This window comes from Cryptomeria japonica, chromosome 4 (assembly GCF_030272615.1).
Source record: "Cryptomeria japonica chromosome 4, Sugi_1.0, whole genome shotgun sequence".
NCBI lineage: Eukaryota > Viridiplantae > Streptophyta > Pinopsida > Cupressales > Cupressaceae > Cryptomeria > Cryptomeria japonica.
Genome location: NC_081408.1, coordinates 693,836,097 through 693,859,715, shown reverse-complemented (window position 1 = coordinate 693,859,715; position 23,619 = coordinate 693,836,097). Strand labels below are relative to the sequence as shown.

Sequence of the window (23,619 nt, the reverse complement as noted above, 5' to 3'; positions counted from 1 at the left end):
TTTGGAGGAATGGCATTTGAATTTGAAGAGTGAAGTTATAAATAAGAGGATTGGGCTCCCATTTGGACTATCTTTGAAAATTGCATCATTATGCTGCCGGTTTGGCTACTGAAAATCTAAGCTTCAAAGTTGGCTTCCTAGCTGAGTCTCAGTTTCGTGCTTGCAATATAGTACCTAGCTGTGCCCTTGTGTTCCCATTGCAGATTGGTTATTGAGTTGCAGATTATGGAGTGATTGATGTTGGATTTGATTGTTTCTGGTTGCTGGTCGCGGGACTACTGAAGGTGAAATTTGCTCATACCTCTCAACCAGGCTACTCCATTCATCTAGGTACCGGCTCATTCTTCCTTCCATGCCATGGCAATACAATGTGTAAGTTTCTAGCTATTTTGATTGAGCATTGTTTTTAATAGACAAAATCGAACTTCCAGGGTATGGCGTTGGTTTTTGCAATTGCCTTGGGATGCGTGCCAAATGAATATTGGGTTGTTTGAGTGGTAATTCGGTTGGGATGTTATTGTTAGAGTTATATTGGGAGATTGGGATTGATTTCCTGTGATTCAGGTAGAAAATGAATGAGTTATGAGTGTTTTGATGTTTCCATAGGCTGCTGAAACTGTACTTTCAGCCTACAGATCAGTGTAACAGAAAATTACAGTCTTGTTGTAGAAATCTGCAATTAATCTTCTCATCTCATCTCTATATTGTAAAGATTGTTTCAATAGTACTGATCATCCCTTCTTTCTGCTTTCATTTGTAATCCCCACTGCATAAGTGGAAGAGGCTGGCTTGCCGCCTTCTAAGTTTTGTAATTCAGTTTTTTGTAATCAGTCCTCCCGCTGAATAAGTGGTCGAGTGATAAGTTCAATGCTATGGTCCTCCCGCTGAAATATGCGGTAGAGTGATTGTTTAATGTAATGTCCTCTCGCTGAAATATGCGGTAGAGTGATTGTTTAATGTAATGTCCTCCCGCTGAAATACGCGATAGAGTGATTGTACTTCAATTCCTTGTGATTTCCCCTTGGTCGGTTTACCGCCAAGAGTTTGTTTTCTATCCTACCGGATAAGCAGAAGGGGCTGGCTTGCTGCCCATGCGTTGCAATTTTCAGTTTGATTATTGCTGCTAACGATCCCTGGAACACCGTATGCTCTCACCTTCCCAGTCTGGGCTCTCGGTGAACAAAAGGTGGAAAGGTTCCCTTTCAGTTGTTTTGGTTTATTCCTCTAACCTTAACGAGTTATTTGTTGTGGATGAATTGTTATTGGCCTAAAAAACAAAAAAAAATTAGTGGGATATTACAGTGGTATCAGAGCTGGTTTTCCTGCCAGCCTGTGAGAGTCAGTGGGTTCAGAAGTCTCCATAAGTGACAGAGACGTCAGATACTACAACAGAGAGCAGAAGAGACAGTAGTTTCAGGTTCCGATAGTGCCGGAAGAGGATACTTTCTCAGAAGTACTGAGAAACAGAGGAAAGGATATTGATACTTCAGATTTAGTGGATTCAATGGCAGATAAGACTACAGAAACAAATGAGGCACCCGACAAGAAGGCAGAGAGGCAATTCAATGCCATGATGGACATGATGTCTTTACTGCTGGCAAAGCTCAACCAGAACGTTGTTGGGGTCCCTAATCAGCCCAACAATGGACCGGAAGCCAGCACTTCTAACACTCCCGTAGGCAATAGAAATGGGAGTAACAACGGGAGTAACAATGGAGGTTCAGCCCCAAGGCCTTTACAACTAGTCTTTTTGCCAAAAGAAGTACAACAAGCTGAAACAGAGATACCCACAGCTGATAAGATAAGAAATAGCTACATAGAGTATGCTTCCCTTCCCGGTGAGATCCGAGATATCCTAACTCTGGATCAATTCATGAATCAGAAAATGAAAAGAGGAAGGAGGAATGACTACAAGTCTGTTGCCCCAAGAGATTTCCAGCAAGCTCTTGGAAGAGTGACCTTAGCACACTTTGATGGGAGCGCTAAGAGTACTGCCAGAGCATGGGTACAGAAATTGGACAATTACTTGTCCTTGAGACCGATGTTGGAGGAGGACGCCTTCAAGTTTGCTACCTTGCACTTGGATGGAGTGGCCCACGAATGGTGGTACCATGGGTTGGTCACCCTTGGTCACAACTTAGTCACCACCTACGCTGATTTCACCAACAAGCTAATTGAGAGATTTGACACCAGGGATACAAAGGTGAAGTTTAGAGAACTTGCACAACTGAAGCAGCAAGGTTCATTGGACACTTACGTGACTGAATTCCAAAACTTGTCAGTCATGGTGAGTAGCATCTCAGAGAAGCGACTGGTTGTCCTTTTCACTAAAGGACTTGAAGAACCATTGAAAGGATGGGTCAAAGCTTTTGATCCGCCCACACTGGCAGAAACTATTAAAAAATCTAGAAGTATGGAGTTGGCTGCCCCTAAGAGTAAAATTCAGTCCAAGCCTTTCCCTTTCAGAAAGGATAAGAAGAAATTCACTAATCAGACCAAGAGGTTCCCTCCGCGAATGGATGATGGGCTCCGTCAAGAGCTCCGGAGAAAGAATCTATGTTATTCTTGCAGAGAACCTTGGGTTCTCGGGCATAGGTGCCATGGAAAGGGGAATTTGCATCAAATGGAATGCTATTCAGAAGATGGATCAGATTCTGAAATTTCAGAACAGCAGACTGAAGTTGAGGACAGCGAGTATGAAGAGGCTCCTGAAGGGCCTGAATTTGGGTCAAAAGATAGAGGAGTGGTTGCTCAACTCTTGAGCATTCACAAAAATGAGTCTTTCAAAGTTCGGGGTGTGATTGGAGAGCATCATGTCATAGCTCTCATTGACACAGGTGCAACACACAACTTCATTGATGAAAGGATTGTTGCAAAGAAGGGACTAGTGGCAGAGGAAGTTGAGGGCTTCAAAGTCATGGTAGCAGATGGCTCCACTATATCCTGTAACAGAATGATTTCCAATATGTCTCTGAAGTTGGGAAATCATGAAATCAGAGATGATTTCTTTGTGGTAAGCATTGGAGGGACTGATGATGCAGTCCTTGGGATTCAATGGCTGAGATCTCTTGGTGAGGTCACACTGAACCTACAAACCATGGAGCTGAAATTCATGTCGGAAGGGAAAAAGGTAGTTTTGAGAGGAATGTCGCATGGGGGACTTAAAGTTGTATCCTTGAAAAGAATGGAAAGACTGATCCGCCACAATCAGGTGGAGTGGGCAGCGGAGTGTTTGATAATGCCTTCCAATCCATTGGTGGATAAGGGCAGCTATTCCTCAGATATTTCAGCTATGGTCAAGGATAGGAACAAGATCATGGTAATGCCTTCAGAACCACAACAAGAGCACCAAAATTATCCTAAAGACATCCAAGCCTTGATAACTAAGAGAAGCAAGGTGTTCGAAAACCCACCTCCTGGCAGACCTCCTAAAAGAGGTGTCGAGCACATTATTGAGCTTGAGGAAGGAGCTATGCCAGTCATGACTACTCCTTACCGATACCCAAAAAAGCAGAAGGATGAGATTGAGAAAGCAATTCAGGAATTGCTTGACATGGGTTACATCCGGCCTAGCAAAAGCCCCTTTGCTTCGGTTGTTGTTCTGGTGAGAAAGAAGGATGGGACCATGCGCATGTGTGTGGATTACAGAGCCCTGAATCAGAAAACCATCAAGAATCGGTATCCTATTCCGAGGATTGATGAGCTCATTAATGAGCTACATGGGGCAGTGTTCTTCTCCAAGATTGACCTCAGATCGAGGTATCATCAGATTAGAATGAGAGCTTCAGATGTGGAGAAGACTGCTTTCAGGTGCCACTTTGGGCATTTTGAGTTCCTAGTCATGCCCTTTGGTTTGACTAATGCTCCTGCTACATTCCAATCATGCATGAACAAAATCTTCCAAGAACGGTTGAGGAAGTTTGTTTTGATATTTTTTGATGACATCCTAATATTCAGCAGATCTTGGAAAGAACATCTTCAATAGTTGGATGAAGTGTTGGGCATACTAGAATCTGAATCCCTGTTTGCCAAGGAATCCAAATGTGAATTTGGGATGGAAGAGTTGCTCTACCTTGGTTACATCATCAGTGCAGGTGGTGTGAAGGTAGACCCTGAAAAGATTAGAGCTATCATTGATTGGCCTACTCCCGAAAACATAACACATCTGAGGGGATTTTTGGGGTTGTGTGGATTCTATCGGAGATTTGTAAAGGGATATTCTCAGTTGGCTGCCCCCCTTACAGATCTTACCAAGGAAGGGGCTTTTGAATGGTCTGAAAAGGCACAGACAACATTTGAGCAGTTTAAGAGGATCATGAGCTCCTGCCCAGTTTTAGCATTGCCCAATTTCACCAGGCCATTTGAACTACAATGTGATGCATCTGGAGAAGGTGTTGGTGCGGTCCTCATGCAGGATAAGCACCCTATAGTTTTTGAGAGTAGAAAGTTGAGAGGTCCTAAGAGACTATATTCCATTTATGACAAGGAAATGCTTGCCATAATGCATGCACTTGCAAAATTCAAACAATATCTGGTGGGGAGTAAGTTCATTGTTAAGACTGATCACAACAGTCTTAAACACTTCATGCATCAGAAGGATCTGAATGAGAGACAGCAGAAATGGGTGAGTAAGCTACAAGCATACGACTTCGATATTGAGTATGTTAAAGGAAAAAAAAATGTGGTGGCAGATGCCTTATCCAGGAGACCCCATTTAAGCTCACTCTGCGAGCTTACTGCTGGTTGGAGAGAGTTATTGCTTGCTAATTATGCCAAAAATCAGTTTGCAATCAGCCTTATAGAAGGTACTTTTCATGATGAAAGGTACAAATTGGTTGAGGGATTGATACTGTACAAGGGAAGAATCTTCATAGTACCTGAATCTAAGTTAAAAGAGAAGATTTTGAAGACTTTCCATGATATCCCCCTTGCTGGTCACCAAGGTTATTTCAAAACATACAGACAGATCCGGGAGAGATTCTCTTGGAAGGGGCTTAAAAATGATGTTTTGAGGTACATTAAAGAATGTCATACATGTCAGAAGAACAAAGATGAGCACACTCTACCAGCTGGTTTGTTACAACCCTTGCCTATTCCCGGTCAAAAATGGGAAAGTATTTCCATGGATTTCATCACGGGGTTGCCCCGGGCTCAAGGGAAGGATAGTATCTATGTGGTGGTGGACAGACTTACAAAGTTTGCTCACTTTTTCGCCATCACCGGCTCTTTTACAGCAGCTCAAGTTGCTGAAGTGTTCTTCCGGGAGGTGTTCAGATTGCATGGTTTACCGAAGAACATTGTGAGTGATAGGGACAGCAAGTTCCTAAGTGCTTTTTGGCAAGAGATCTTCAGATTGTGTGGTACTGTGCTAACTCCAAGCACTAGTTATCACCCTCAAACTGATGGGCAGACCGAGATAGTGAATAAGTGGTTGGAAGGTTATCTTAGAAACTATGTCTCGGAGCAGCAGAATACTTGGGTGAGATGGCTTCACCTAGGGGAATATCGTTACAATTCTTCCTATCACATGTCCATTTGGATGTCACCATTCATGGCACTATATGGTTATGAAGCTCCTAGCTTCGCAGACTTGGTATTTGGTGATAGCAAAACCCCTCAGGCAAAGGATATGATGCAGCAAAGTCAGGATATTCTAAGAATTTTGAGGGACAATCTCCAACATGCACAGAATCAGCAAAAGTTGTATGCTGATCAGCAGCGTATTGAGCGCACCTTTGAGGTGGGTGATATGGTTTATTTGAGGCTCCAACCCTACAAACAGTCTACTCTCAAGAAGAGTGGGGTTGAGAAATTGAAGCCTCGATTCTATGGGCATTTCAGAGTCAGCAGAAGGGTTGGAGAAGTGGCTTATGAGTTGGAATTACCAGCAAGCAGCAGGATCCATAATGTATTTCATGTGTCTCGCCTTAAGAAGGCTCTGGGACATAATGTTGTTGCTTCAGTTGAATTACCTCCGCTTGATGAGGAGGGAGAGTTGGTTTTGGTCCCAGAAGCTATCCTTGAATTCAGGGAATGAACTTTGAGGAGAAGAGTGATCAAGGAATACTTGATCAAATGGAAGAATCTACTAGCAGAGGATGCCACATGGGAAAATGAGGAGATTTTATTGCATCCAGCCTTACAGTTGTTTGAGGACAAGCAATTTTGGGGAGGGCGGACTGTAATGTCCCCTTCTCATTGATGCTCTTTCAGTGGTCCATTAGCCTATTCCTGAGACCTGTAGGCTAGGTGGAATGAGGAATGAGGGTCTAGCATTGATGAAACAAGGACTTACTATTTTTAGTAAGTCAGGAAATGACCATTCTGGTGTCATTGTCCTACTGAGCTCTCCATGTTTTGCCTCTGGACGCGATGATCATACTTTTCTGAGCATTAATTCTTGATTGACTATTTTTAGTAAGTGGCTGTGTGGCACAATTCTATTTTTGGCAGTGGACAGGGTTCTAATTCTGTAGCAGTTTTGTGGTCGTCTTGACTCAATTTCATCCTAACAGTGTTGATAATCAGTACGAGAGTCATATGCGAAATAATTGAATATTAATTCCTTATACTAAGGTTTAATATTTAATTAATCTGATTATTGACGACTGATTTATTAAAATTGGGATTAATGCCTATTTTATCCTAATTGTTGGGTGAAACTCGTGTACTATGGAATGGCGAAATATTTTAGAGGAATATTATGTTTTTGTGCATCTCCATTATTCGCCAAGTAATTAACGTGGGTCCCTTCCTTTTTGGCATGGGGTTTGACTTGTGAAAAGTGGCGCTCCACTTAGGTGAAATGAAATTCAAATGCAAGGCGTGGAATTTGGAGGAATGGCATTTGAATTTGAAGAGTGAAGTTATAAATAAGAGGCTTGGGCTCCCATTTGGACTATCTTTGAAAATTGCATCGTTATGCTGCCGGTTTGGCTACTGAAAATTTGAGCTTAGAAGTTGGCTTCCTAGCTGAGTCTCAGTTTCGTGCTTGCAATATAGTACCTAGTTGTGCCCTTGTGTTCCCATTGCAGATTGATTATTGAGTTGCAGATTATGGAGTGATTGATGTTGGATTTGATTGTTTCTGGTTGCTGGACGCGGGACTGCTGAAAGTGAAATTTGCTCATACCTCTCAACCAGGGGACTCCATTCATCTGGGTACCGGCTCATTCTTCCTTCCATGTCATGGCGATACAATGTGTGAGTTTCTAGCTATTTTGATTGAGCATTGTTTTTAATAGACAAAATCGAACTTCCAAGATATGGCGTTGGTTTTTGCAATTGCCTTGGGATGCGTGCCAAATGAATATTGGTTTGTTTGAGTGGTAATTTGGTTGGGATGTTATTGTTAGAGTTATATTGGGAGATTGGGATTGATTTCATGTGATTCGGGTAGAAAATGAATGAGTTATGAGTGTTTTGATGTTTCCATAGGCTGCTGAAACTGTACTTTCAGCCTACAGATCAGTGTAACAGAAAATTACAGTCTTGTAGAAATCTGCAATCAATCTTCTCATCTCATCTCTATATTGTAAGGATTGTTTCAGTAGTACTGATCATCCCTTCTTTCTGCTTTCATTTGTAATCCCCACTGCATAAGTGGAAGACGCTGGCTTGCCGCCTTCTAAGTTTTGTAATTCAGTTTTTTGTAATCAGTCCTCCCGCTGAATAAGTGGTCGAGTGATAAGTTCAATGCTATGGTCCTCCCGCTGAAATATGCGGTAGAGTGATTGTTTAATGTAATGTCCTCCCGCTGAAATACGCGGTAGAGTGATTGTACTTCAATTCCTTGTGATTTTCCCTTGGTCGGTTTACTGCCAAGAGTTTGGTTTCTATCTTGTTGGATAAGCAGAAGGGGCTGGCTTGCCGCCCATGCATTGTAATTTTCAATTTGATTATTGCTGTTGACAATCCCCAGAACACCATATGCTCTCACCCTCCCAGTCTGGGCTCTCGGTGAACAAAAGGTGGAAGGGTTCCCTTTCAGTTGTTTTGGTTTATTCCTCTAACCTCAACGAGTTATTTGTTGTGGATGAATTGTTATTGGCCTAAAAAACAAAAAAAAATTAGTGGGATATTACATCAATGATGGCATCATCATTCGACCTAACTACCTCTAATATCATTGATCATTAGGATCAAAGATCTCCCTCAAATAGTTGAAATTATGACTAACTTTGGATTGAGATGGACCATCACATCCTATTTTTGGACAAGATTTGCTAGTTTTTCTAAGAAGCGGAGACAAAGGAGCACTTTATTTTGAAAAGCCTTATCTATTACAAGATATGGAGAGTTACCATGGCTTGTACAAAGACTCTAATGGATCACTATACATTTTATTCCCCTAACAAGATTAATGTTGCTTGGCTCTTTTCTTGAGGGGCAATATCACCTTAAAGCAGAGGTCTCATATTCAAGTGTACATCACCAATTTATTTCCAACCTCTAGAAGTGCCTTAGATGATGGAGGGTCATTACAATGCTATTTTTCTCCAAAGTATACAGGATTTAGTATACTAGAGTTGATTTAGTATGACAAGTTTGCTAATGTTATTATCAAAATTTAAATATAGTAAATTACATCTAGACTTTAGAAATGCACAAAAGACTTAGTTTAAAACTTATTAAATTCAACATCATCAATAGATATTTACATCCAAAAATATGAATATTAAATTATATTATATATATATATATATTTGAATTAAATCTCCTAGAATGGTCACTCTCAGCCCCCTTATAACAATGGCGTGCTCTAAGAGGAACTTGTGTAAAGACACATTATGTGCCAGTGCACTATGCCTACACACCACAGTTCCAGCCAGGACAATCCTAGGTGTACTATGTACCCCATGTTGGATGCACTCTTTAAGCCCCTCACTATGCCCAAAGCCCACCAAACCACATTCTTCCTTGAGTGAACTCCATAAACACAAACAGATATGCATTTACATTGTTCCCATGGGTTTATATATTACCCCAAAGGGTGGTAATCAACCATCAAACCCTTTTAATTAATATTTAATTACATTTATACACACCCTTAACAAAATCTATTATAATGGTAAAGCAATTTACAATGTTTAAAGGCTTATTTCACCTTTTTACCCCATTTAACTTAATGTTTCTTTTCTTTTTCATCTCTTTTATTTACATTTTATTCCTTTTCTTTTTTTCAATTATTTGCAAGAGCCTTCTTATGAATAATCATATGAATGGGCAAAAAATGTCTCATACCAATCATCAACCATAAATGTTAGAAAAGCTTTAGACAAAGATTCAAGATGACACCCTTTGCCACTCAAGGTCATCCAGCTAGGGCCTCTTTGCCCTTGGCATTCTATATGGTACATCATTGGATCATGAATAGGCACCTTCAATGTTATCAGTGAGGGTACAAGTTCCTCATCTACATATACAAATTAGGCCCAATTCCCCTAGCATTTCAGCACCCTTGGTTCTTTCTCTTTTGGTGATGAGTGTTGTCTCTTGGATTTTTGGACTATTTGTAAATGATTTATAGTCATCTTGGTGGTATTGCAGGTTCTTTCCCTTTTTACAAGACTGTTTTCTTTTTCCCAGAATATCTTTCAGTTTTTGTTTGATTTCGGGTTTCTTTTAATTTGTTGCTTCTTTGGACCTTTTGTTGGCTCCCTCTTGTTATCATCTCTAGTTGTATTTCCAAGTCCCATTGACTTATTTTGGTCAGTTGTGGACATTGATATTTTTTTTCTTTCATTCTTTCTTCGGATAGAAATAAGCTTACGCATTGAGATTTTGGATTATCATTCAGAACCAAGCCAAATTTTAATTCATCTTATCACACTGAGATGGGTGGCAAACAGAGAGTCAAACAGATTGTAGAGGATATGCTGAAGATTTATGTTATGGATCAACAACGCGAAAGAGAATACTATCTTCATTTAGTATAGTTTACTATAACAACAGTTATTGTTGTTCCCATATGATGAATCCTTCTGAGGTGTTACATAGTTGTAAATGCAAAACCCTTGGGATTAGGATTAGAAAACCATGTACTTGTTGGATCTAAATTACTTGGTGAAAGTTATTGGCCAGCAGTTTAGGAAAGCTTTGGGCTTGCAGAATAGTTATGCCAACCTGAAGACAACACCTCATGTCTTCAGCACAGAGACGAGGTTTTTCTCCAGATCAGACCACAATCCATATTAGACTATTAGTACTTAAAAAAAATTCAAAAGAATGTATAAAACCTCCAATCAACTATAAGATCTGGTTTCTGTCATTACCTCTTAATATTCTTGTGAGAGACATGCCATGAGGATTGTGGGCTGTGGTGGTGAACAGATATGAAGTTAACAATTCTTTAACCACATTGAATGAGGGAAAAGAATATTAGAATACCCACATATGATAGAACCCTCGATCCCCACCTAGGACAGTTTCTTATAAGCTGAATACAATATTCACTAAGGGGGGACTCCACAGACAAAAATTTCAACTAATCAAGATAGCTATTAATCCAAAGCTTGTGGGTAAATAACTCTGTATATTGAAAAATATAGACTAAATTTTGCTTGAGATATATCCTTATATTTTGAAAAAAAATTGTACTCATGAGTTTTGTATTTCTAGGCATTTAAACCATGTATTTCATTTTAATATGATTTGCACTCCAATATAAAAAGAAATATTTTCCCACCTTTTTACTTTATCAGAAAGGGCCCCCAAATTTCTTAACGGCTTGGTGTTTGAAGTTATATCCATCGTATCACTATCTTGGCAGACACTAGTCGACCCAGCCAACAAATCCCGTCTACTTCTAACTAGCCAATGTGCAGAGTCTTCACTGCCTTTTTTGGGGCCAAACTTTGACTTTTTGGTAGGTAAAATCAATTTTCCAAAACTTGAACCAGCAGATTTAAGCTTGACTTCTGTGCTTGCATTGTTCTTGGTGATCTCTGTATTCTCATTTTCACCTTCTACAGATTTACTTCCAACTATCCCTGTTGAATAATTTAAATTCTCATTTTTCAATTTGTTCCGAGGCCGGTGACATTTGGATGTGTGTCCTGATCCCAAGATTCTATGAGAATCAGACTTAGCCTCCTTAACAGCAGCACAAGCAGAACCCTCTGCCGAACTTATATCATGGATTTGATTTGATGTGGGAGACACTGAATTTTTTCTTCTTGCAATACAAGTCTTCTTGTTTGACCTTTTCCCAAGCCGCTGTGTAACAGAAGCTGATGAAGTCCTTATGTCTGCTGCCTGATTCTTGTCATGGATAGTTGACCTGAAGACAATGTATATCAACAAAATCTTTCAGAGTAAAACCCACCAAAGATAAGAAAACATAACTCAAATGTTATATGAGCCTATGAGTCACTTCAGTGAAAAAAAATCTTAAAACATAACTCAAACTATTATGTTATCATAGATTAATTTCCAACAAGGTTTAACTTTTAAACAAATTTTGTTTCTCAAAGTAGCAATAAAATTCAAGCAATAAGCATTAAGCATTGGGAAAATATTAATTGACTATATATGTAGGCAACGTCAAACATTTTTCATAAAGCACTTAAAGTAGAATTTATAAATTGTCAATTGAAATTTATAACCTTCCAAATTTGGAAAAAACATCATGATAATCTATCAAAATATGTAATGAAAATATATTTTGTTCGAAGTAAAAATAATTGATCATATTTAAAAAGAGATTATTTTATATTTTCCAACTATAATAAATCTTTTCTGACAGATAGGAAGAATATTTAATGGGATAAGCTCAGTTTATGTAGTATTCCTGATTTTAGGAAGTCAAAGGGAGCTTTGGCTTTAGCCTAATTAGGAGTTTGGTAGCTTAGATATGTCGTAAGGATGCATTCATCTTCTAAATATTATTTCAATATCTTGTAATCATGATTTGAGTATCAAGGAGGAAATGTTGGCATTAAAAAGTATCTTATACATATTAAATATGTTTTCTTATTATGGACAGGATCTTGGTATTAACAATTCTCTTCAAAATGTTTGAAAAAACATTCAGTTTATTTTGCATTAAAGCCTAATATTCTCAAGGGATTGTACCTACAGTTGATGCATCTTGTTGCAAGTGTCCAATAAGTGTTGGAATTGGTCTTGCAAGAGAAATATAACCAATAAAATCAATCCTTACAAAAGAACATACAGCTATTGTACATCTAGATATGGGCTAAATTCAAACAGTCATCTTCACATGACATTTTGGAGGGCCCTAGAATACAAATGTGGGAATATATCACTTAGCTGCAATTTGTAGAAAAAATTGAGACCTTTCAATAAAAGTGTAAAAAAAATTGAGTTGCAGAATGAGTGTCCTTGAAAAGTTGACCCAAAAATTAGCTATGTTCTAAAGAATATAAATATGTACAGATTCTAAACAGAATGAAAATTTTCCTTGTTATTTGTTTAGAGGTTACAGCTACAGAACTCTCTTTTGAGAGATAAAAACTCAATTGCAATAACATTAGCTCCATGTATTAAGGAATCCTTGGCTTTAGGCTAGACAAGGGATCCTAGGCATGTAGCCAAGTTGGTTTTTTCGAAAATTTTACTCAACTATGTTACTACAAAGATATAATCTTCTTTTGCATACGATTTTGAAATTTTATATTCTAATAAATATGACCTTATCACTAAGAATTCCCATAAATAAAATTGATAAAGATCCATAAATTAGATCACGGAAGTGGCAGAAAATGGACAATCATTATAAATTTTACATCCATATTTGGAAAAATAAAGTTAAAGGAAACATGAGAAGGCCATGAAAGGGGCATTAACTTAATTGTTATGAAAGATAATATTTTTAAGTAATTTATTTGGATCGACGAATTATTTTTCCCATAACTGTTATGTCCCCTTTTTCCAGCTTGCCCTATTATTTAAAAATAGTGTTTTTAAACACTGATATACATTATAATATTATATAATATGAATATATAATAGTAATATAATAATAAAAGATTTATGGGGACCAACTTCTATTTATTGGGTCCCCTTCCTCTGGTGTTTGCTTTGCGGATCTCCCTTAATCCTTTCTCAGATGCTGGCCTTCCCCAAGTGGCTCACCTTTTCCTCCTTCGGTTGCATCGGCCACGGCTGTAATGGCCCTGGTCTGTTTCATACTTACATTTTTTGTGTTTCAATATCCCTTGTTAAGTGGTAATGCAGGCTTTAGCTCCAGAACTGCTTCCAGGGCAACCTAAGTTCGGGTACCTTCAGGACACTTGGCTCTGGGCCCTAGATTGAATCAGCGAAGCCGGTTTATTTCCTTCCCTTGCTTATCATATTTTTAGTTAAAATTCTACAGTTTAACCTGACCTTTCAGCTTGCAGGAGAACCATGTCTCAGTATTTTGCAGGCTCCAAAATAAACACGGAGACCCCTTTCCATGATCAGCGTTAACAAGAATGAAAGCATCTTATGGACACTGTCGACCATCTCTTGCCATCTGAATGACCCAACCTATAGTCTGGTACCTCGCTGCAGAGGTCATGTTTAAACATCGATGATCAAGAGAAATTAATCGAAGCTATGATAATGCAATCACCCGAGTGGCTACACATTGGATAATTGGCTATCAGGGATATGTAATTTATTCCAGGTTTTCTTTGTTCGGTTCTTTCCTACCGGTGCCCACACCGAACCAAACTTGTATAAATTTGTAATTATTTCTCCTAATTAATAAAATTTACAGCCTCGGCCCATTATCGAGCAAAAAAATAATAATAATAATAATAAAAGATAAAATAAAATAACATAAAGTAAAAATTTCAAATTTAAAAAGTGGCACCCCATCTTGGGCCTTGGGTCCTATTTTCCAATCAAGTATACCTTGGATCATTTGGGAAGGTATGTGTATGGAATTGACCAGTTTGAAGATTTTTCTACTGTGCAAGACAGGATGAAATCTGTTATCTGCACTTTGCAAGGTTAGGACAAAAACCCTACTTCTGTCTTGGCAAATCCAAAAAGGGTTTGTAGATTGAGCTAATATTAGAGACTTCATTTCAATTTCAGGGTTCAGGCACTGGAGGACATCAGAATTATAATCAAGTGCTGGTGCAGGAGACCTTTCAGCATCCATATTCTTAGGAAATTGCACCAATTTGGAAGGCACCAGAGAGGAGATTATACAGATCACTGGTCATCAGTGGTCCAGATCGCCATTACCTTTACCCACCAGGTCAGAGGGAACTTCACGATAAGGAGAGCAAACTATTACCCTTTTATGCTGGAAGAAATACATAAAAAGATGGCATAATTACAGCAATTGTCCATAAACTCTAAATCACCTATTTTCAGATCCAGTTTCAACAGAAGACACCAGATACGAATTGCAAATTAATCACTCAGATTGTCCCAGCATTGGACAATTTGCCACACAGGGCACTCCATGGATAGAGGAAGAGGGTTTGAACAGCTGTTAGCATACACTTTGGCTCACTGTCCTCAAATTTGGACATTGGCGTTGAAATTCTACAGTCATTCATTTCAGATCTGGTACATGCACTTAAGTATGCAGTCATTTATTTCAGACCTGTGCATTTCTTATACCTCCTGAAAGGCAAACAGGCCACTTGTGAGTAAATTCAGTCATCATGCAAGAGAGTTTTGAATCTGATTTGCTAATAAATGAAAATTTAACATCATAAAACCCTAGGATTGTAATCAGATCTGCTAATTGTGTGACTGTATCAAACTTTCAAATGTGTTATAGCAGCAGATTATATCCAGACTTGTTTCAGATTTTGTGAGTTCTCAATTCTATTGTTGATGTTGGCATACTAATCTCCTAACAGAAGGAAGATAACAGAAATTACTCCAGCGGGCACAGGTATAATAGTTAGGTTAATAGGAGGGATATTACAATAACATTAGCTAACTTGTCAACCAAGACACTGACAATGTCATTCTCAAACACCTAGTACATATTAAACAGCAAACTAGAAGATTAAATGTTTCATAATTTCAGGACATTTTTAAATTTTGATAAAATGCCTGTAGGGTGATTAAACAACAAACTAGAAGATTAAATGTTTCATAATTTCAGGACATTTTTAAATTTTGATAAAATGCCTGTAGGGTGATCGTGGAGGAATTTAAATAACCTGGCATTTTGAGTCCTTTGGGAAATGTCCTGCAGGAGACCTGCCTGAATTCCTACTGCATACAGAATAAAAACGACCTGCTCCCATAAATATCTTATTTATGAGATGTAATTATTAGAGTCTGCTTTCTTCACCTAAAAAATAATATTCTGAGATGAGCTTAATAAGAATCAGAGAATAATAAAGCCTATGTAAAGCAAAGGTCATTATTTTTAACTCTATTTCCATTTCCATTAGAGTAGCTTTCCAGGAACATGTGATAATGGGGAAGGCCGTAAGGGTGATAAAAGATGGAATGTTACTTGGAAGATTCATACCACGGGATTTATGAAAACCAACTACCATGGAGCCTCTAGAGAAAACCACAAGCTCACTAAGGCAAGTGGGATCCTTAGATTCTCCTTAGGCTTGTGCATCCATGCTTTCTCAATTGTGCTGCACTCAAATACCAATAAAATAACAGAAAGTTATAGATATGGTGGAAGGCCTCCAATTAGCAATTTAGCTTGGCCTATCTTGGTTTAAGATTGAGGAGTATTCACAGGTAATTATTTGTGCCATTGCAAGAGGTCATTGTCTCAACTGGAATGCAACTCCATCCTTGAGGAGGGCCAGAAGCTTTCAGCTCTCCTTGTACAAGTTTCTTGGTCCTTTATATAGAGAAGGTATCTGGCCTACAGGTTTGCCTCATGAACCTCAAGATATACCCAGCTGACATTCTTTGCTCCCCTCTTTGACTAAGTGACGCTAGAAAATTGTTGATTGTCAATTTCAACAACTTATGACATTACTCCAACTTGATCTTTATTGATTTGACTCCACGCACATTAAGAATGTGAAGTAATGACAATTAAGAGTGCCCTCTTGCAGCACTAGGAGATTCAAGTTATTTCTACCTCTTTAAGAGGCATTTTACCTTCACTAAGCACCAATTTCATTGCATCCCACCTTGTCCCTCCCCTGTTGTGTTCCCCCAATCCTCCCCTGCAGTTGTCTAATTCTATCCAATCAAAATGAATAGGTTGTCACTATCCAAGAATTGAAAGAGTATTCAATGTACTCAATTCATACGTATGTTTCTTGCATGTTGTCTTGTACATGGAAAGAATGGGCTTCCCCTACTCATCAAAAGTTGTAAGGGTTTTCTATCAAATGGCTCAATATTGTGGCAACAAGCCCAGATATTTTCAACTTCATCTACCATGCTTTTTTCAACAGAGGGATGAGAGTAATGCTTGTCCATTGATGTTTGAGTGATCCTACTCCTAATACACTGCTCAATAAACAAAAGCTCACTCCTGACATGAATCTTGAGGAGTGAAAGAATGAAGCCAGGGAAATGTTCAAATATGTGAAGAAGCACATTCCATTAGGATCCCCTTCTGTTCTTGCCCCACTTTTGCCCAATCCAACCCTACCACCCACCTAACCCAACAATAGCATTCAAGCTCTACCAAGGTTCAAGTGTGGCTGCCCTATCACCTTGGGCATTTACACGTGTTTTCTTCTGAATCTGAACTATTTAAAAAAGGATAGCAAGAGTTTTTGTTAAAATTGACAGTTTGCGGGCTTATTAAAGGAGTTTTATAAATATCTTCAATCGAGAAAAAATCTATATTACTATGAAGTGTAGAGTTCAATTTATTAAGTAAATTAGACGATTTATGCAAATCATGGATTAGCACTTGGTCACGTAAATATTTATCCAATAATGCATTTACTTGTGACTTTACAAGTGAGATAGTTTCTTTCTCTGAGTACACAGCTCTCATTTCACCAATACACAAAGAAAACAGATCGTTATGAATGGGAACTAAATTGGGAACTAAGTTGATTAGTTTAATAATTGTCCATATGTACTATTTAATAATATGGTAAACCACACTTTGAAGGTTGGCACCAATGATGGCAGTGAATGTGTGTACTTGGATCCTCGACACTGTCAGATGGTTTGGTTTCCTCAAGCTTTATTTTGTCTTGGATGTTATTGGAAGTCAAAAGTTGTTAGATTGCTGTAATGAATGCTTTAGCCTGCTACTTAGCTTTTAGTGGTCGGTGCCTGGTTGGCATTTTATTTTTTAGCTTGTTGTGTAGACATTGATGCTGTTGTTTTGAGGCTTAAGCATAGTAATACTATTGGTAGTAACCTTCTTATATGAAAATCAATAGTAATTCTATTGGTGGTACCGTGGTAATACTATTGATGTGTTTCATGGATTTAAATCAGTGATCTATGTAACCTTCTTATATGAAAATCAATGGAGAAAAATCCACCTTCCCCTATCAATGAAGTCAAAAAGATATTGTTTTCATGATTTTATCATTGGCATCCATAAGACACTGAGATTAAGACCATCATCCTAATTGAAGTTATTTGTGTGCTTCTCAATTTCAATTGCCTCCCCAATACTCCATTTTGACAAAAATCCCCTCTCTAACAAAGGTCCTCATATCTTTACACAAATGGGATGTTTAGTCTTGTATGAATATCTAGCACAAGCCAATTTTTACATGCAATTGCGAAAAAACGTTTTACATGCTCATAGACCCTAACTTGGATTGATCTACCTATCTCTCTCATGTAGACTTACCACATGAGCAACAAAATATATGATAATATGCACTTCTTTAGAATAAAAGATGGATTCAAAAAAGGACGCAAAAATCAGGTTATTTAGTTCCACATGATGACCCTGAAGCATTTCATCACAAACTAAATGATGCTATTTACTGACAGCTAGAGAAAGGGAAAAACCCAACTAAACTAGATTTTTCCTGGATTTTTATAGCACTGTTCTTTCAGCTTTGCATGGTCACAAGACTCGAGCGTTGGCAATGACACAATAAGTCCAAAAAGTAAAAGTTGCCATAACATAGAGAAAAACTTAATAAAAAACTTAGAAAAAAGAGTCAAGTAAGTGCATGCACAACTATTAACCAATTATGAAATTTTATAGCCATTTTTTAATGCCAATTTCATAACTAGTCCAAAGCTGGGCTATAATTCATTGAAGAGTTGGCTCTACTCATTTACTCAGAGAAGAGAGAAATACTAAATGGCAGCCAAACACTCAACTTTAATAATCAATTATCTTCACTTCAAACAAAAAATTCCTTCATTGAAGCAATCCAAGCCAAAAATTAACCACTCTAGAACATAAACATAAAAGATATTGACAGCAACAACCTTTAGAATCATAAAACGCACAAACTCACCCAGACTTGACAAGTCGCAAATCGGATCAAGTCTAGGGAGTCCTAGGGGCTCAGACTCGAGTCTGGGCGAGTTTACCCATCACCTAGACTCAGCCAGACTTCAAAAAATAATTTGTCTCAAAATTTCAATGCGTCGTTTTGGTTTATGACATGCCCCCAGAATATACATGACATATAACATTAACCCCCCATCTTTGTCTTCAAGTCAATCTCATTCTCTTCATTAGAATATCTACATGAAATATAACATTTAAGTATAAATCATTTTTCCTTATGCTTCAAGTTATATTTCATGTATCTATTGGCAGGATGTTTGAGAGTGGTTTCAAATCTCTAGGAGTTATAATGAAAATTCTAGGTTTTAGAAGATCTTATAAATTTTAAGACAGTCAAATTTCAGTAATCGACATGCTCCTATCAGCATTCTCCCGCTCTCTCTATCTCAATCACTTTATTTGCCCTAAACTCTAGACCTATCTCTCTCCCTATCACTCTTCCTCTATCCCCTCTCTCTACCTCACCTCTCTCTCCCCCGAGAGCTAGACCTATCTCTCTACCTCTCTCTCTCACCCTCAGACCCCCACAATGGGTGCTACTCTCAACCTCATTTTGGTGTTGCTCCCAAACCCCCATCAAACTATAAGTCTAAGCAAGTAATAGGCCAATGATGAATCATGATCATAAAAATCTACATAATACATATCCCTTGTTGCAAATCTCTACATTGTCATAGTTAAAAAAATTAGTATGGCTGCTACATCATTGAGGACCTACCTTAGACGCCTTTGCAGGAAGGATGCGAGCTTCTTTGAGCCATAGATTGCTAGTTATTGTTTTGATAGCTGTTTGGAACTTTTGATGTCATGGATTTCATACTCCATGAGTTTTTGTATACATTTGACAATATTTATATATCTGAGTGTGCTATTTCCTTCAACTACAATTTGCATTTATACTTATGTGATCCATGTATACTTGTGTATGTGATCAAATTAGACCTACCTCCATGTCACTGCTAGCCACCTAGATCTAACTATTTCCACACTGAGACATTTTTGCAGTCACAGGTTGACCCCATGGTCACCTACTTGTCCATTTCCAAAATTCAAACTCAAAGTTTGACATACTGGCCCCATTCACCTTCCTATCTTGACCCAATTAAGAACACATTTTGCGAAATTTGATGTTGTGTATTGTATTTAAAAGCAGTAATTAAAATTCATATTACACAATAATTTACACAACTTCTCTCTCATCCTAGAGAATTGGTAGCAATTAATAGTGCTACTTTTCAATTCGGTGTGCTAAAAGGTGTCACAAATCTGCATACTAGGGCCCTTGCCTATTCTTTTCAATCTTTCGTGCATATTTCCAAAGGGGCCTACTAGAACTTAGTTCCTCACAACATAACAGCAATCCTTCAAAGGCATTTATAAGTACCACCAACCCTCCAAATATCAAAAAAGTCAAAGGACAAAGACACACTAAGTTGGTAGAAAACCCTAACTATACGATATGCAAGAAACAATCTAGACTCGGAGAATTGGTTTTTGACCATGAATCTTCCCCAAACTTGTGAACTCGTCCTCTCACAAAGCACAAATCCAATTCAAATCTTGAGACACTTTATTGACTAAGAGGTTTTATTTTATAAGCATACATATGACAAGATCAAAAATCTTCCCAAATGCACTCAATCAATCAACAAACTAAGTACCATTTTTTCACATCAATTTTCTAAATTAGCTGTTATAAATTATCAATTACCAATTCTCAACTATATTTAATTAGTGTTGATGGGGAAATTTAGCACTTTTGTCAAAGCAAAATAGAATGCACAAAGTCTATCCTATTCTCTCTTAAACAAGGGAACCTTGTATGACTTTTCACTATCCAAACAAGGTAAACTCAAGGTTTCTAGTGTCAAGTCATGACTAAGCTCAAGATAAATCAAGGCTGATATGATTTGATGTAATCGCAAGGAGACTTACGCATCTCACAAGTTGTCTTGCATCTAATATAACATTCTAATGATGCTTCACTTCTAAAATTGATTAAATAAATGACAGAAGGAAAGGGTTTAGAGAACCTAGGGGCAATGATAGTAACGATGGGTGTTGCGGATAGACAGATTTCACACAAAACTAGTTCCTGCTTAGCCAAAGATACACTCACAACACCACAAAAACAGTGCCATCTCCAAAGGAAAATAAAAGGATTTTCAGACCATGAACATTCACTTAGATACCCAATTCTGGTGCAATCGAATCAAACATTCACAATTGAACTAATAGTAATAATAGGCTCAGACTAACCAAGTAGAGAGACTTCCAGTCAATAAACCTCCAATGGTATGAACCAGAAATTGATCGAATACCCTCACACTTCACCATTAAATCACTTAAATTTGACTAACTTTGATGAAAAGAAACCATGCAAATTAGTAAAGGTAAATGGCAAAACACCATGCTTCAATGCTTTATTCATTTGCTTCAACTACTCTTACAACAATTTCTACTCAGCAATTCCTACTATATTCTACTCCTAACCCTAATTCTAACTTCTAATTTCTACTATCTACCTTCTAGCTGTCTATTTTCTAACTTTCTAACCCCTTACAATGACAGACTAACCATGTAGAGAGACTTCCAGTCAATAAACCTCCAACGGTATGAACCAGAAATTGATCGAATACCCTCACACTTCACCATTAAATCACTTAAATTTAACTAACTTTGATGAAAAGAAACCATGCAAATTAGTAAACGTAAATGGCAAAACACCATGCTTCAATGCTTTATTCATTTGCTTCAACTACTCTTACAACAATTTCTACTCAGCAATTCCTACTATATTCTACTCCTAACCCTAATTCTAACTTCTAATTTCTACTATCTACCTTCTAGCTGTCTATTTTCTAACTTTCTAACCCCTTACAATGAGAGAGGCACTGGCCTTTTTTAGATTTTACATTTTCAATCAATGAACAGGATTCAATCCATTCAATGGCCCAGATTTGCCCTCTTCAAACCCTAACAACTTCTAGTTAATGGTCTCAACAACTTCCAACGACTTTTCAACTACTTTCCAACTGCCCCCACTACAAGACAAAATAACATCCTAGCATAATAACAGCCTTTGTCATAAAAGACAAAACTGTTAATTGGGTGAACAACCAACTTTTTGCCCCCTTTTGAATTGCATTAAATTGGGCCCAAAAGTTGTCATTTTACAATACGTTATTAATAAGTTCAAATTATTGTCATCTCTGGCTGTTCTCTCTCTATTTTGAATGTTGCCTATAGCACTCTGTGCCTTGTTACTGTCTTTCAGAGTTCTGGAAATGGCATTACTTTGGCCTTCCATACTATGGTAGCAGTATCTAATCCTCATGCTTTGTCTTAATCTTTGCAACACATTCTTTGCTGGCACTGCTTTGTGATCATACCTTCAATCTTGTGCCCCAAATTGTAATGTTGCAGAGCCTCCCTTTGTCTCAAGCATCCCGATGTCGCCTCTTGGTGTAACTTGATCTCCCACATGGTGTCACTCATTCTGCATAGACAAGCAAGTCCAAGGATCAATCACATTTTCAACATGCTAAATCATTCACCGTCCCTCTACCTATTCCTCAGGGAACTTCATTTAGATGGCAAGGAAACTTGTGGACTTCCTAGTTTGCACTCATATCCCTTTAGCATTTAGAATTTTGATTTGGGACTTTCCACTTGGTAGTGTTGTGACGTTTTCAGACATCGCCTCATTCCAGATGGGGACCCCCTACTTTTTAGGCCCTCTCGGTCTTTGGTTTTGGTTTTTGGGGTCTTTTGGTGGTAGTCTCGTCAATCTCTCTGCTTTGCAAGTGTTCGAGGGTCATTTTGATCAAGTTTGCTTTTTGTTTGAGCGAATTTGGTGAAGTCGAAGGCATGTTTCATCAATTTTAGGGTTTTTGCCTTTAGTCCTAGATTTTTGGGGTTTCTTTTAGGGTTTTGGAAAAACTGAACTTAGAACTGGAATTGGGACCCTTCAAGGAACCTCCCAATAAAATTTGAGCGAATTCTGAGCACTTACTATTTTTAGTAAGTTTCCTTGCCTCCCAGATAGGTCTAATTTTGCCAAAAAAATCAAACTTACTATTTTTAGTAATTTCCATTTTTAGTAAGTTTCTATTTTTAGTAAGTGCTTTCCTGACCTATTTTGTCCAAACCCTAACATTTTGAAACACTTGTTATTTGGGATAATCTATTTTTCGCAGGTTCTTCACAAGAAACACTGAAAACTAAACATCCCTGAAGACATTGAAGACTGAACGCTCCTGAAGATCATTTCTAAATCCGAAAGAGTCAAAAGGCAAACAAGTTGGATAAAAAAAAAAGGGTTAAAGTTTGGAACTCCTATTCTAGAAGAGGAAAGCATGCAAAATCACTGGAAATTCACATCAATCCACCAATGTCATCCTAATCCGAAAATGGCCTGAAATTTGACTAAGCATGCAAAATCACTGGAAATTCACATCAATCCACCAATGTCATCCTAATCCGAAAATGGCCTGAAATTTGACTAAGTCTGAAAATTTGAAAGATTTTCTAAAATCCAAAATTTGCATTATAATTCCTAGGGATCTAAAACCACTCTCAAACATCCTGACAATATATATGAAATATAACTTAAAGTATAACCACTTATACTTGAATGTTATATTTCATATATATATTCTGATAAAGGAAGATTCCTCCATGGTCAAAATTCCTTCCTCCTAGCAAAAATCTGCCCAAGACATTTGCATGGCGCCAAATAGAGGGAATCAGGGAAGAATGGAAAAGGTTCAAAATTCCTCCTTCAATGAAGAATTGCGCCTATGAGTAATGGAAGGCACCAAATAGAGGGAGTCGGGAACGGTTAAGAAATTTGATGAATTCCTCCTCTGAGTCAAAATTCCATCCATGCTAGAAGCAAGATTCCAAGAATCAAATTCTTCCAAGGCTTGGAAATGATGAATTCCACCATGAAGAGTGAATTCCACGCCTAAGTTGGAAAATTGAAAATTTGTGTAAGGCATGAAAATCCAAAGGTTAAGAAGGAAGGAAAAGCATAAATCCCCTCAGAAATTTTAAAAAATTTCATTTGTAGACACCAAATCTTAGTAGAATCCGAAAAATTTTGCAGATTTGGACTCGTGAGAGAATTCTCTCTCTCTTGGACCCGGGTCCTAAATTTTAGGAAAGTTCCTAAAAATAGGAATTGTGGAAAATTGATGGAAAAG

At 37.9% G+C, this 23,619-nt stretch overlaps 1 protein-coding gene across 7 annotated transcripts in view; it reads right to left on the bottom strand.

The window, feature by feature from the left end:
• LOC131041672 (uncharacterized) overlaps positions 1-23,619 on the bottom strand; it is a 91,004-nt gene that overhangs the window by 58,233 nt on the left and 9,152 nt on the right. For all 7 annotated transcript variants that reach the window (XR_009372373.1, XM_057974868.2, XM_059220076.1 and 4 more), the window contains exon 5: positions 10,688-11,281. Coding sequence is in view for 6 of the 7 variants with exons in the window: in XM_057974868.2 (XP_057830851.2) it covers positions 10,688-11,281 (594 nt within the window). In the remaining variant the exon portion in view is untranslated. The remainder of the gene's footprint in view (positions 1-10,687; positions 11,282-23,619) is intronic.